We start from the raw sequence: 15,929 nt of genomic DNA on the forward strand, positions 1-15,929 counted from the left end.
TGCAGCTAGGTTTAGGTTGCAAAAGCTGTGAGAACAATTCAAGGACACAACCAACCACCACTTTGATGCACGACTCATCTAAAACTTGATGAAATGCAGCTCTAAAAGAAGTCTGAAGCACTTCCACATAGATGTAGGGACAAACAAGGGTAGGATATTCCATTCATTTGTCATTGCATTATCACGTGTCTCCCTCACTTGGCTGTTAGCTGCACAACCCTATTTGTGCTCCATTGTTTCCCCAGCATACCCAGCATGTGAAGTCTGCTGAATGAAAGGTTTTGATAACATTCAGTCTTTTTTTTTTTTTTTTGAAGATGTATCCATTTATTTGAGAGAGAGAGAGAGCACAAGCAGGAGCGGCAGAGGGAGAGAGAATCCGAAGCAGATTCCCTGCTGAGCACGGAGCCTGAAGCAGGGCTCGATCCCACGACCCTGAGACCACGACCCAAGCTGAAACCAAGAGTCCGACGCTTAAACAACTGTGACCCAGGTGCCCCTGGTCCAGTCTTTTTTAAGTAAGTTTTATTTATACAAATAGAGGAAAGTCTGAAAACAAGTTCAAAGGTTCTCCTCAGCATCTCCACCAAAATAAATAAGTAATCAAAGTTTCAACTCAGGAGTGTTGGTAAATCTCAGAGCCAATTATGATGTGAATCAAGGCACCATCACCACCAACTGATGGCTGCCCTTATGTAGAGTCAAACTAGCTAAGGGGGCGCCTGGGTGGCTCAGTGGGTGGAGTCTGCTTGAGATTCTCCCTCTCCCTCTGCCCCCTCCCTGCTCATGCTCTCGTTCTCAAATAAATAAATCTTTAAAAACAATAAAACTACTTGGAATTAATAGAGATCTGTAATAATCTAACACTCTCAATTATTTTGGGGGAGATTCTCTTAGTGAAACGCCTTGATTCCAACCGCCCTCCCCCAGCTGTTCCCCAGTCTATCTGGGAGCTCCAGCAAAAACCCCAAGCATCATCTTTGACCCATCACTTCCCCTGACAGCACTACTCTATTACCCTGACTTCCAATCTATCAACTTCTGCCCCCTCTCCTCACCCCCCCGCTACCACTGTCAGTCAAGTCACCATCCTCTTTCTCAGGACTTCCACGGCAGCCTCTACACTGGTCTCCCTGTGTCCACACTCAGACCTTCACGACTTCACCACACCGTAGTGAGGAAGTTGTCTTCAAACTGCAAGTCAGACCCTGTCATCCTGTCACCTTGCTTAAAACCTTCTCACGGCCGGCCCCCTGTAATACTAAAAATAGTAACACCCAAACTCCTAACCATGGCTGACAAAGCCCTATCCGTTTCCCTGATTTCTGCTCCTACTGAAACCCCTGATGCACCCCCGCCCTCACCCTTCTTTTACTCCACTTTTGACACGCTGGCCTTTTTCTGACCCAGAAATAGGCCAAGCTTATTCCCACCTCAGGACCGTTGCACATGCTGCTTCCTTTTCCTCAAACATTCTTCTCCCAGCTATTTGCATGGCTGGCCCCCTTTGGCTTGTGAGACCTCAGCAAAAGTGTCACCTCCTCAGAGAGGCCTTCTCTAGCCATCTAAACTAAAGTAAGCCTCTCTAGGCACACCCTACTGTATCACTCAGTTTTAGCTTCTGCATGGTACTTCTCAGTATCTCAGATCAGCTTGTATTTGTCTGCTCTTATTGTTGGGCTCACACCCACCGGAATAAAAGCTTCATGAGAACAGGGACCTAATCTTCCCATTTATTGTCACATCCTCGGTTCACATAGAATTGCTTGCCACCACACAGGCACTCGGTTATGTGCTGAATGAAGGAATGAGTGAATTTGATTGAGATAATCATACATGGAGAAAAATATTCTATTAAAAATACCTTTTATGTTGGAAATATCAATATTGAGCTGTCCAAGTTTCTCACATGTTTTCTCTATACACTCATAGACAGACTGCAGAATCTCCTTAGGGTCTTGTTCCACCCATCTTTGAACAAAAGAATGTATCTGGTTAGTCCACAAGAAAGCAGTACAAATGTAATTTATTTCTCTAGAAATGTGCACTTATGAGGGTGTGGCTGGTGCATAAATCAAAGAAAATTATATTAGTAAAGGAAAGCATCGCCAATATTCTAAACAAATGATTTAAACAAAAGCCCATTTCCCTTACATTTTTCTTATTCTTCATATAGTAATTAATCATTTGAAAGAAGGCAAGTAATGACCACAAGTAGCAGATACTCTACCTACTTTAAAATAATTTTTTCAAATTCAGTAAGAAATTAGTTCCCCAATTCTTTATATCCTGTGGCTTTGATGAATTTTGATAAACCATCCACATGCCTTCACTAGTCACTAGCTATTTCTAAGTAGACTGAAATATATATATTATTCTTGGGATGGATGGACTGATTGATCTACTTATTTACTTATTTGTGTATGTACTTATTTATGAAGCAAAATGAATTCTGAAAAGTCAAATAAGTATACTAATCTCTTTTGCCATTTTTCTCCCAAACTGTTTTGTGAGAATTTAGGGAAAAAATTTAAATTTCTTCCAGTAATTATTTCATGTAGACAAGGGATTGCTTCCAGTTTTCAGACCCAATCCTGGTGCCATTTTGGTAAGGTACAAGGACCTCAGAAAGATCAAAGGCTCATAATAAATGACAAGGAAGAGAAATGTGGAAAAAACAAATGGCAACTGAGGAAAACCACAAGTAGAAAGGACCCAAATTTTAAAAGTCCTACCCTACAATCTGCAAGTACAAGGGAATTCCAAATGCCTTTCTTCTCGGCCTTCCTTGAGCCTGACTGGCTTTCCTGAGCTTTGAGTTGTCTCTAAATTCTTTTTCTAAAAACCTAACCTCCTTCCACGTATTTCTAACTTCTGTCCCTTCAAGACCCAGGTGCTTTCTCTCCAAACTGCACTGGGATTAGGTCTGTGGACAGTCATTCTAATGCTAGTACCACATCAATAGCTTTTATTATTAAAGTAATTCTCTAAAATGCAGGAGAACATTTTTCATGGAAAGAAAATACCAAAACTTGGTAGGGCATCAAGTTTTTTTTTTTTTTCTTTCTTAAATTGAATTAAATTTTAAAGTAAAATAAACAGATCAAAAGTATACAATTTGTTGAATTTTAACAAATGTATGTATCCATCTAACCAACACCCAACTCAAGATGTAGTATTATTCCGGTCACTCCTGAAAGCTCTTTCATGCCTCTTTCCAAATCAATCACATACTCCACAGACAACCAATTTTTGGTTTTCTATCATCTTAGATTACTTTCGTCTCTTCTTATATCGCAGACACAGCCATGTAGTATGTACTCCTTTGTGTTCAGCTTTTTTCATATTTCATGGTATTAATACGAATCAACCATATTGTTGCATGCATCAGTTCATGTTTTAAAATCTGCCTCATGGTATTTCATGGTTATTCATTCTACGATGACAGACATTTGGGTTGTTTCCAGTTTGGGCTATTATGAATAAAGCTGCTATAAACATTCATGTGTGTCTTTCTATAGCCATATGCTTTCTTCTTTCATTTCTCTTGGATAAATTCCTAAGAGCAGAACCTGCAGATACATGGCTGATTTCCTAAGAAACTGCCACAGTTTTTCAAAGTGGGTGTATCATAAACGTCATTAAATTTTAAATAATATACTTAACATCCTATTTAATTACAACTACTACATATGCACATTATTCCCAAGAAGGATGACTTTAGCATTAGATGGTAAGAGATGTGAATGCTTATACTCCAATCAGCAAAGCGGTGTTCACCAAGGATGGACACAGAACTAAATGCCTTCAAAGTCAATGTGGAATTTCCGATATTTAATACTCCTTTGCCTTACTACTTTCTTATCCCTTCCTTTCCTGTCACCGAATTCCCAAGCCATCAATCACCCACGTGTTTTTGCTGAGCCACCAAAGTATTGCCTCTTTCCTTGACTAAAAACCTATCTCTCAAGTCTTCTCAGGAGGGGTTTGGTGAAGTTTGAGTTACAAGGCCAGAGGGCTGGTAAGGGGAGATGGATTAATAAACATGAGGTATCTTTTACATATTAAATCAGGAAACGTACCCTTCTCTTGGAAACTCTTGTTTTATTTCCACTTGATGATGACTAAGTAGTTCGGCTGTTTTTGAATTGAAAACCTGAAAAACATATTGCAACGTTAGGGTGAAAATGCACGTAGAGAGCAAAGGTGTTCAAAGCTATTCAGCAACTTCAGTTCTCAGTCACTGACAGAAAAAGTCCGATCAGATGAAATGCCACACAGGATGTTCTACCTTCTCTTCTCATAGAATCACGATAAAGAGAAATCTATTGAACATGAAGCTAAAGGGACAATTCCTTATTCTTTGAAAAAAAAAACAACAACAAACGACTGGCTCCAGGTGTAGAAAATTGAATACACCAAGCAATTAATAGCACGGATCTCAAGAGAGAAAGGAAAACCAAGAATGAGAGAGAGGCAGCAAAATGCTGATGATAATGGTGTAAGGTTCCATTCTGCTTCCATCTTGGATATAGAGACACAAAGAGTCATAGATGCCCAGGCAGAGAAGGGCCCTGCATAAATTCCTTCAGAGGGAAGTGCAGCAATGCATCTAGCTCTTTTAAAGGTAAGCAGAGCCCTATCAACAAGGGGAAAGTGTTTCCTGCCATCCATCCGGCTGAGTGTGCTCCCTGTGACATATAGTGTCATGGATTGTTGACCTTTGGTATAAAACATTTAAACCAATGGATGACAGCTACCAAAGAAGTGCTGTACAATCCTCCACAATTTTAATACTACTAAAACAATACTTAAAAAAAAAAAAAAAAACAGGGCGCCTGGGTGGCTCAGTCGGTTAAGCATCTGCCTTCGGCTCAGGTCATGATCCCAGGGTCCTGGAATGAAGCCCCGCATGGGGCTCCCTGCTCAGCGGGGAGCCTGCTTCTCCCTCTGCCTCTGCCTCTCTCTCTCTGTTTCTCATGAATAAATAAAATCTTAAAAAAAAACTTAGCCACTTTTTCTCATAGACATTCTTTTTCACCTGTGTGTACCTACACTTGAGTACGAAAGTCCTTAGGCTTTCAGAGTCAGGATTCATATTTTAATTAAACTCAACTTCCGAAATCACTGTAATTACAGTGGTAAAGTTACATCCAATTAGGTAAGAAAGTGTGTCCATGGCTAGGTTTCCTGTGGGAGAAAATTACCTGCTCAATGCGGTCTGTGAAAGGGAAAGTACGAAGAGAAAACACACCATGAGCAGCTGCCGCCCTCCCTCCCCAGCACACTATCTCCCTTTCCGGAGGAAGTGATAAATATAATGAAAGGAAGAAGGTAAAGTCTCAAGTCCTTGGAGGAGATAAAATATCTTACAAGTCAAAGGTTAACTTGACATGTCATAAATAAAAGGCACTTGACAGAACCCCAAATAATATCCCCCTAATTTATTTATTTATTTCTTTTAAAGATTTTATTTATTTGACAGAGAGAGACACAGCTAGAGAGGGAACACAAGCAGGGGGAGAGGGAGAGGGAGAAGCAGGCTTCCAGCTGAGCAGAGAGCCTGATGCGGGGCTCGATCCCAGGATCCTGGGACCATGACCTGAGCTGAAGGCAGACACTTAAGGACTGAGCCACCTAGGCGCCCCCCCCCCCCCGCAATTTACAACTTAGCATTGGGGTGTATCTCTAGGATGTTCACGCCATTTGTCCTATTTTTAATTATCGCTAGGGCCTAGAATAGTGCCTGGCATAAATAAATATGCCAACAATAAATATGTTGAATGTCTGAAAAAAATATGGTCTACCAGATACTTATTGGGAGAAAAATTATCAAATCAAATGAGAAATGGTTATGTGACAGAAAATCTCTAATAGGAAACCACAGTTGTATTACTTTTATCCATACTACTTCTGCTTCCAGGGTCTACTCACAAATCCCCAAAGGACTCTGAGTTAAGAGATAAGGTGTCCCTTCTGGTCGGCTGGATTCATAAACACCTCAGTAGCAGACCTATGGGGCTCTGAATGGAGTAGGATCCCTGTTCCATCATCTGGTAGTTTTTACTAGGCTAACTTCAGGACCCTTATATTAATAATGGATTTGTAGGCCTTTGGAATAGGCAGAGAAAAGGGAAGAAGTTTGGTAAATTCCGTTTGGCTTATCAGACCATGATGCTGGTGATCACACAGCATTTGGATGTAACAGGATGGAGCCTGGACCTCCTTACCTTTTCAGAGTTCTGAAACTGTGCAGAATATAGACACCACCTTTAGAGGCTTAGGAGCTGACCCTGTGCAACACTTTCAAGTTTATGGGACACTTTCTAGGTATTTTTAGAATCATCAACTTTCTTACTGCAGCACTGTCCAACACAATGCAAACCACTTATGTAATTTTAAGTTTTTTCTTTTCTTTTTTTTTTAAAAGATTTTATTTATTTATTTGACAGAGAGAGACACAGCGAGAGAGGGAACACAAGCAGAGGGAGCAGGAGAGGGAGAAGCAGGCTTCCTGCCGAGCAGGGAGCCCAATGCGGGGCTTGATCCCAGGACCCTGGGATCATGACCTGAGCCGAAGGCAGACGCTTAACAACTGAGCCACCCAGGCGCCCCTAAGTTTTACATAAAAAAAAAAAAAACAGTAAAAAGGGGCAGGTGAAATTAATTTTATTAACTTTTATTTAGGCCAATATATCTAAAAAAATTATCATTCTGACATGTGATCAACAGCAAAAACTATTAATGAGACCTGCTACCTTTTTTCGAAGTAAGTCTTTGAAATCTGGTATATGTTTTATGCTTATGGTCCATCTCAATTTGGACTAACCACATCAAAAGTGGTCAATAGACACATGTGGCTAGTGGCTATTGTACAGGACAGTGAAGTTCTGCAGTACTGTTTTTCTCGTACATCTAGGTTCCTGGGAAGAGTTTTAATGGCTGTCCATTTGTCTGCAGATGGACAAATGTACAAAGAAGGCTAATGATGCTTCCACAATACTTTCTGCCTGGAGGGTTACGAACTCTATATGAGAGCACAGTGCCCAGTAGCGAGAATGCTAGTCTGATGTTTTCCAGCAGATTTCAAAAGCCACTGTCAACTAAAAATGGCGGTGGCTATATAGTTTTATAAAAGTTCTAGCATGCTCATTGTTTAAAACTCATTAGGTGGCAAAGGAGGAAGACCTCAAAATTACACAGAGGTTCCTCACTTTTTTCTCCCTTTTCAGATTTGAAATTCACCAAATTTAAAAGTCAGTTAAAACTTCAGATGCACAACAGCACAGAGTCGAAGGCTCTCTTTAAGAAAGTTAATTAAAAGGCATATTTGAAGGCACGAGGAGTCTATGCTTCTTGGAAGAGATCTTTGAGATCCTGTGGGTCAGCATTTTCAAAATGTGCTCCTTGCATCTCCAGGACCCTTCAGAAGCTGGGAAGGAAGGACAGGGAGCTCCAGCTGAGCCTCTGGGCCACGCCATACCTCAGAGTTCACACTTTATCGACTTTAGCTTCCAGATTTAGGCCCTTTCAGAAAAGAGCTTAACAATGGAGTCCTAAGGCAAAAAACAAATGATTACACAAACTGAAACCCATGGCCCTAATGTAATGCTCTCATACATTCCAAAGTGAACTCCAGAAGATTGGATAATACTCACAAATAGGACTAAACTCTAAGTTTTCTAAATGCCAGTTCCGTGCTTTTCCAGTACAAAATCATGCTAATACGAATTATGATCTTTTCATCGTCCATTAAGTGGCAGCAAATACGGAGTTTTAGGACATCAAAGGAGAAAGGACACCTCACCCAGACTCGTGGGAGTCAGAGGGAGGGGCTATCAAAAGAGGAAAGTTCTAGGCTAAGACTTAAGATGGACTGGAAGGGAGTGCGTGTGGGCCTGGGAAGGGATGGGAGCCCAGGCTGGGGCGGGGAGAGCAGCTACCACGTGTGTGGGGGGATCCAGGTGAGAAAGCTGAGGGCTGCGGTCAGAGGGGGAGCAGCAGTGGGGATCCAAAGAAACTGAAGTGCATTGCTGAGAGAGATTTAATTTAGGATATAAGCAATTAGATGCATCAAGGGCTTGGAGGGGGAGGAGTAAAGGAAAAGGAGGGACATTCATGGATGACGGGACAGGTTAGCAGAGGCAGTGTTTACAAGACACAGGACAGGGTGGGAATAGTCGTTGTGGCACACAAAGGGGTTAAGGAGATCGCAGAGTTCATTTTAGATAATGTGTTGTTTGGGGTGTTATTCAGGCATAGATGTAGAGATGCCCAGTGGGCAGTTGCTTATGTTGTAGGTCATAAGCTTAAAGGAGGAGATCTGTTCAGGTTGCAAACCTGGAACTAGTAGATAGGTAAGTCCTGGAGATCTAACACAGAGCGTAGTGATTAGAGCCAACAACATCGTATTATAAACTTCAAAGTTGCCAAGAGACTAGATCTTAATTGTTTCCACCACAAAAAAGAAATGATAACTCTGTGACACGACAGAGGCATTAACGCGACTGTGGTCATTGTATTACAATACATATGGATCAAAACAACACCTTGTATACCTTAAACTTATGCTATGTTATATGTTGGTTATATTTTAATTTAAAAAAGAGAGAGAGAGAGAGAAAGATCTGTTCGCAGAATTTTGTGTTGGGCAGAGAGGCGGATGAGAACTTCACGCTTGGTGTAACACGGAGGCAAAGAGCACCGGCCTGGGAAGCACACAGAGCTGGGGGTGCGGGGTCAAGCTCCAGTCCTGCTCGCATCAGCGGTTTGACTTTAACTTTTCTGAACCTCGACTTTTCCAGCTGTCAAAGGATTAAATGGAAGAATTTATGGAAACTATTTCACACAGGGCAGGCACATAGTATGCATCCAAATGACGAGGCCACTGCTGGTGCTGCCATGACTATTTTCATTACTGTTACTGCTGTGGTTGTTTGTTTGTTTTTCAAGATTTTATTTATTTTTTTGACACAGAGAGAGTAAGCACAAGCAGGGGGGGCGTGGCAGGCAGTGGGAGAGGGAGAAGCAGACTCCCCGCCGAGCAGGGAGCCCGATGCGGGGCTCGATCCCAGGACCCTGGGACCATGACCCGAGCCGAAGGCAGACGCTTAAGGACTGAGCCACCCAGGCGCCCCCATTACTGCTGTTACTACCACCACCAGCCGGCAGCACAACTGACTGGTGGGAGTGAGGGTTCAAAGCCACCCGTGCTATGCTCATCTCTAAGCGCAAATCACTGATCAGTTCTAGGTTGTTTTATGGGGAGGGCAATTACAAACTGAAGAGAGGGCAAAAAAAAAAAAAAAAAAAAAGGGAATCGTGACCATCTAAGTCCTGAACGATACTGAAGGGATACCTGGGTGGCTCAGTTAAACGTTGGACTCTTGTTTTCAGCTCAAGTCATGATCTGAGGGTCCTGGGATGGAGCCCATTGCAACGGGCTCCCTGTTTCGCAGGGAGTCTGCTTGAGATTCTTTCTGCCTCCCTCTCCCTCCCCCCTGCTCCTCCCCCTCCTCCTTTATGCACGCATGCGTCTGCATGCGCGTGCATGCTCTCTCTCAAGAAATAAAATCTTAACAATAAAAAAAACTGAAGAAAGAAGTGAATGCAGGAAAGGAATTTAGCAGTGCAGGCACATAGCATACACCCCAAAAATGTCATCACTACTGCTGCTGCTACTACTAATGCTTATTATTATTATTATTATTTATTATTATTATTATTATTATTAGGGCTACTACTACTATTACCTTCAAGTGGTAGAATAGTCACCAGCTCTATAGTCACCGCTAAGCCTAATTCATGACTCAATTCCAGCTTTAGGGAGAGGGATGGCTTAAAAAGCAAAGACACAAGGAAAATTATCTGTATAAAAAAATATTTAAGGACTTTCTGAAACATTGCAGGCCTTCCTTGTCTTAGAAGGAGACCAGTAAAGGGACGACATGCTGTCCTTACTAAGAAACTGTCCCTTGGGGTTCCAAAATGAATTCACTTATCCTTGCTCACTCATCCTATGACTAATTCAGCCAGCCCATCATAAACATGCACATTCATTTCCCTCCTCACGTGATTTCCCCACTAGCCTACGCTTTTACACCACTCAGCTTCACTATGTGATAAAACATTTTTCAGGAATGTAAACTCCCTCTCTAGAACTCTATGATACTACATAAATTTGAATGACCTAAAATAAAAATACTAGCTACAAATATATTATATTGCCAACTTGACCACAAAAGGCATACTGGCATCTTCCAACAAGCTACAAAAGGAAGGAAAACATGGCAAATGACATTATATTTTTCTTAAAAAATGAAACCATATTAAATAGCATATACTATATCTAACACAGCTATAGTTCCCAAATTAGACTTTTTCCAAGACTCCACAAATTTTACCCTTCCTAAGTCTTCCAATCCTAGAGTTCTAGTCAACACATCTGAAGGGCTCGGCTGTCATCATGTAATGAGCACCCACTACATGCGAGGTGCTGTGTTAGGCTTTGGGGAGGAAAAAACAAATACTGTCCTGCCTTCTAAGGAGCTCAAAACTGAAAGCTCTTAACATGCAATGTTTATGGGAGACAAGAGAACTAGTAGTATAGGGGGGTGGCAGCCTATGATGAGATAGTGTTCTTGCCATTTGTGTAAGGTGATGGGCTAGAAAATAAGCCAACCTAGTGGAAAAAAGAAAACACAAAAGAAATACAACTGCAGTGATCACAACAGTGGCCTCATTCTACCTAGGAGCCAGATTAGTTTTTACCAAATTTACTGTTCATTAGTTCCCGGCCCCTCATGGGTGCTTAATGAATATGTGTCGAATAAAAGAAGGAAGGCAGAAATCCGTCCCTAAGCCTTATGAGATCTCGAAGTATGATGGAACAAGTGGGGCCAAGACAATGGTTCCGGCCAAAGCAAGCACAGAGCTACAGTTCGAGCCATGCTTTGGAGATGCTGGCTATTGGAACAAAATGGTTGTGCAACCATTATCCATGGTAACTACACCTGAGCCCTGCCCAGGACCCATTGAATCTGAGTCACAAGATGATCAAAACCAGCAAGACTTATTCAAAGGCAATTTTTTTTTAACGTATTGCGAAACCAACGTTTGCATATGTTTGCCTTGGTGAAGATTCATCTGTGATCGTAATCAGAACAGACACCTGAAAGGTGGGTAAGTGGCCTTCCCCAGCCAGGAAGCCTAGGGCAGGAATTAGGAGGACAGGCTTCTGAAATGTCACAGACCTGGCCTTGAATCCTAGTTCCACTGGTTACTCTGTGACCTTGGGCACCATCTTCAGCACAGTCCAATCACCTGGGGGAAGGAGCTTAATACTACTACCTACATCACGGTTGTTAGGAGGATTAAATGAGATAATGCTGGAAAAAATCCTCAACTGCTGCATCCAACACATTTCAAGTCACAACACATTCCAAGCCATTGCTTTTTGTAACATCCAGCTTAATGGGGGGAAAACAAAGTTACCAAATTAAAGAAGGAAGTTGACTGTTTCAACTGAAACTTCCGCCTTCTACAGAAATGGCCCCTCCTTAAAACCTGTTACACTGATTCTTTTTCCAAGTAGTTCCTATTCTGTAATCTGAGTAATCATGTGCCAACCCCAGTTCACTTTCCTATCAGACAAGTATGAAATTTTTCCTTTGGCACAAAGCCTATGCATAGGGTCGCAGGGGGTACTCTTTGACAACTAGAAGTGAACATGTTTTAAAATGGCAGGTCTACTACTAAAATAGAAGAATTTAAATAATCAAACATACCCAAGTCAGGAAGTTTTAAGATTTTTTGGCAAGGTTAAAAAAAACACAACAACCTGGAATCAAAATTCAGTTAACCTATTAAAGAGAAATAAACATCTATTCGATAAATATGTATCAAGTGCTCCCTGCAGACAAAACATGCATTCATTTGCGGTGTTGACTAAGATGTTTTAAGGAATAGAGACCTAGACTTCAAAAGAGGTCCCTGCTCCAAAGTACAGGTATGTAATTATAATACAGAGCAGTGATAAGAGCTAGGACTAGAGGTGTAAGAAAAGTAGTATAGGAAGGGGTGGAAATTCCAAGGGTTTGAGGAAGACCTGCTAGGAGATGGCAGCTGAGGCATTATTTGGAATTTCAAGCAGCAGATCTGGGGAACAGGGGAGGAGGCAATTCACTCAGATGAAAGAGCACGAATAAAGAAATCCTGTGTCCATCATGGGAGAAAGCTAACATTGTTAGTACAGAAAAAGGAAGAAGAAAGCTTGCAGAGGTTATGGGTCTTGTAAAAGTCGAATGAGGTATGCAAATTTAATGAATGGTCAGGAAATTATTCAAACACCTTTAACTTTATAAGGTTCCTTATGACAGTTCATATCCCCGTATTCTTTCCTGAGAAGATAAGCAATGAGTTTTGAGTCATAATTATAACACGGAACAAAATGACTGGAACAATTCTTGGGAATCACCTTGGGATTGAAGCACTTATTCAGCAAATCTATTACCTGCATTTTGCAGGGAGTGGTTTAGCAACCGCTTTCCTTATAACCAAAGAAGAAAAACACCTCGCTAAACTGTTCCTAAGTTCTGTTCGACTTCACACATGATCTCTAAGTCTTTTATGTACCTGTGAGGTATGCTTTCATAGTTGTTTCTCAAGAAACAGAAAACTTAATTGATCAACTTTTATGCATCATTCTATAAGCAGGATGGGAATCTTCTGAATTTGCCACCTTAGCTTACTCAATGAGATCATGCCATACAGAGCCCAGTAAAGAGAACCCAACTTCAGGCGGCTTGTGTTGTTCATGTCACACACTGAACAAATGAGTGTGGTAACATGAAGTTGATGAATTCTTCCCCTACCAATGCAGAAAGATGCCTCTTGGGCAGAAGAATCTGAGGAACAACCTGCAGTAGATAAAGAAGATTGCGGGCTACATGGACAGCAAGAGTGAAGAGTCAAAAGGAAGACAAGCACAGTAAGGCTGGCTCCTAAAAAGGAAGCCTACAAAGTTATGAAATATTTTACCCATATTCACAGAGGGCAAAAGCCGTATAAACTTGAGAACAATCGCCATGTTGAGTTTGGCCCCCACCGTGCTTTATGAACTAGTTGCCAACATTTAAGAATAGAAGGATTTCACTGAAAACTCTAGACTATCAGCTTTTCTTAAGGAATTGGAAGATCTGGCAACACCGGGCTGGTGTTCCTGCTTGGCAACTGTAGGCTGTCCCCTTGGCCTGAGTCTGCTCTCCAACTTCTACCTGGCTGGCCCCTGCGGGCATTTGTGTGGGCAATTCTTTAATAGGATTTCAAAAATTAACCCACAGTTAACACACATGTCTTAATGGTCTTTCTTAATTTGGGGAGATGGTAATGATGACTGTGTATTTTATATATTAATCAAATCCAGTTAGACAATCTTATGATTCAGGATTACTTTACAAACATTTATATGAAAATAAGACAAAGTGAAACCTGCCCTGGGTGATCAAAAGATAAGCAATGTAAGAGACAGTAGAACTACATCTTGGCAGCTCAAACCAGGGTAAGTCATTAAAGAAGATTCAAACTAAAATTGGACTGAAAGCTTTTCACTTTAGACAAGAGACAAGTATCAAAATGAAGGCACAAATGCAGGTTTTAGTCAAGTGGCCAGCTCAACAGGACTTGGAAAAAACGTATAAACTTTATATATAATGTATACATATATGTACATATATGTATACACATACAAAATAGTGCACGAAAAAATGATTTGAAGTGAAGACAGAGCTAAATAATCATTCAGTAATTACATCAACCTGTCAAATGAGTCAAATGTCCACTGAAAGCTTGAGCTCTTAACCACTTATTTAAATTACTTTTAAATTAAATCTTACTAAACTCGGTGTATATCAGTTTAAGAGCAAGTTTCCTAATTGCACAAAACATACTAATAAGCAGAGTCCCTTAAATAGCACTCCGTTGTGATAAAACTGCTGTCATCCATGGTAAATAAAAAGAGAAACAGAATTTTCCCGTCACTTTATGCTGTGAAGCACGGAGAAAACCATCTGTTTGTAACCCGCAAAGTATCCAGAACTGAAATTTTCGAGTCTCCGAAATTAAGTAAAGATGCTGGTAAAAGCAGTGTAGTGTGACTTTTTCCTAATGTGTTCAGTGCCCCCCCCACCCCCCCACGCCGGCATTCCACCTTCTGCAATTTCTGTGGGAGAGGATGACAACGCATCATCACGCCAATACTATATTCATATTCGTTCTACTGCTCCAAAGGACGCTGTGTTAGGCTACCAAAGCCGTGACACAGCTTTCGCTCCATCCAAGGACGTCCTGCGCCCCGCAGGCCAAATGCTCCTGGGGAAGCCCGCAGTAGCGGTCAATGTGGCCACCTGTCCCTGGCTGCAGGCGGGCCGCTCTGCACGGATGCTAGGCGAGTCCCAGCTCCCTTTGGGGGTGGAGTCCCCTATTAGTAGGTGACCCGGCTCCACCACCAAGGCCGGGGCTGCTCAACTCGGCCGCGGGGGTCCCGAGAGGCCGAGGTCCCCCAGGCCCACGCAGGACAGCTCCAGCGTGGCAGGTCCCGCTCTGGGGGCCTTGGCCTCCACCCTTTGCCTAGCGGCCGGGGGCCCGGGGTCGGAGAAGGCGCAGGATGGGGACTCGACAGCCAGCCCCGAAGTCCCTGGGCTCCCGCCTCGGCTCAGCGCCTCCTCAAATGTCACCCTGGGCTCACCAAAAAGCGCGTTGAGCTGGTGCCCTGGTCCACTGCCCCCACCAATGGCCCCAAAACTGCTTTCTTCGCGGCTGCCATGAAACCAGCTTCGGGTCAGCGGGCTATCGCGGCCCGTTTCCCGGGTGACGGCGGCGGGAGGGGGAGGGGCAGGCGGCGAGCCGGGAAGGCGAGACGGCGTGCGAGGGCAGAACGCTCGGACCACGCTCCAGGCAGCCCCTTTACCCGCGCGGAACCTTCTCACCCCGCCCCTCCGACCCAGGCCCCGCCCCCAAACGCGTCCCCCACGACTCCGGGGGCGTGGCGGGGGGGGCGGTGGCTGCCTGCCGGGCCAGCCAATTAGCGAACGCGGAAAGAGGCGGAACGTTCCGACAGAGGGCGGTGTGACGTCACGGGGGCGGGGCCTGGGCGCGGCGGAGGCGGTGGCCCGCGCAGCAGGTCACGTGGACTCCTGCGACCCGGCGGCCGAGCCATCCAGCTGCAGGGCCAGGGGCGGAGGCGGGTGCTGTCCTTTGGCTGGGAACGCCGCTTGTCCGTGGAAAGGGCACAACTCCCAACCCGCGCCCTGGGGCTCCCTCCCGCGAATGGGTCCCAGAGTCCAGAACTGTTTCCTCTGGTGGGCTGTGCAGAGCACGACGTGAATCGCTCTTAAGACTGACCTGGTCAGGCCTTCCCGCGCTTCCCACGCCCCGCCCACCTCCCCTCTCCTTGCCCTGGATAATAATTCCCTGTGCGGGAACTGGTCCAATGTAGTGTGACCTCCGGGAGCACGGCGAATCCCCATCTGTGTATGCTTTTCAGGGACGAGGAACGCGGAAGTTCTTTCGGTTTAGCATTTAAGGGAAGAGTGCAGAATCAACCTTCCCGGGTTCCTCAGTTGACAATTAGGCATCCGGCACCTCCCTGTCCTGATGCACCCTTCCTCCTCGCTTGACCTCACTCGGGTGTCCCCTCCCTTCCACGCAATTTCCTCTCCCTCCATTAACTGCTCTACGAGGAAAGGGGCTCTCTCATTTGACCTTGAATTTACCTTGCCAGGATCCTTTTGAGTCCTATGTTTCAGGGGCTTTTCAAACTTTGAATCAAGACCCACTGCGAGAAACAGTTGACAACTCCAGGTGTGGGTGTGGGTGTCTGTGCGCGCACGCATACATTTATTTTATATTTAATACATATATTTATACATAAA

The 15,929-nt window shown here is 43.6% G+C and overlaps 1 protein-coding gene across 4 annotated transcripts in view; it reads right to left on the minus strand.

Moving 5' to 3' along the window:
- GK (glycerol kinase) overlaps nt 1-14,986 on the minus strand; it is a 50,339-nt gene extending 35,353 nt beyond the window's left edge. For 2 of the 4 annotated variants that reach the window (XM_081809015.1, XM_081809016.1), the window contains exons 1-3: nt 14,744-14,986; nt 4,083-4,156; nt 1,865-1,971 (exon numbers count right to left, since the gene is read on the minus strand). In XM_081809015.1, coding sequence (XP_081665141.1) covers nt 1,865-1,971; nt 4,083-4,156; nt 14,744-14,821 — 259 coding nt within the window. In that variant the 5' untranslated portion in view covers nt 14,822-14,986. The remainder of the gene's footprint in view (nt 1-1,864; nt 1,972-4,082; nt 4,157-14,743) is intronic. The other 2 variants (XM_081809017.1, XM_081809018.1) reach the window with 2 other exon arrangements.
- Nucleotides 14,987-15,929: the final 943 nt, after the last annotated feature.

This window comes from Leptonychotes weddellii, chromosome X, assembly GCF_054177405.1.
Source record: "Leptonychotes weddellii isolate Sample4059 chromosome X, ASM5417740v2, whole genome shotgun sequence".
In the NCBI taxonomy this organism is placed as follows: Eukaryota; Metazoa; Chordata; class Mammalia; order Carnivora; family Phocidae; genus Leptonychotes; species Leptonychotes weddellii.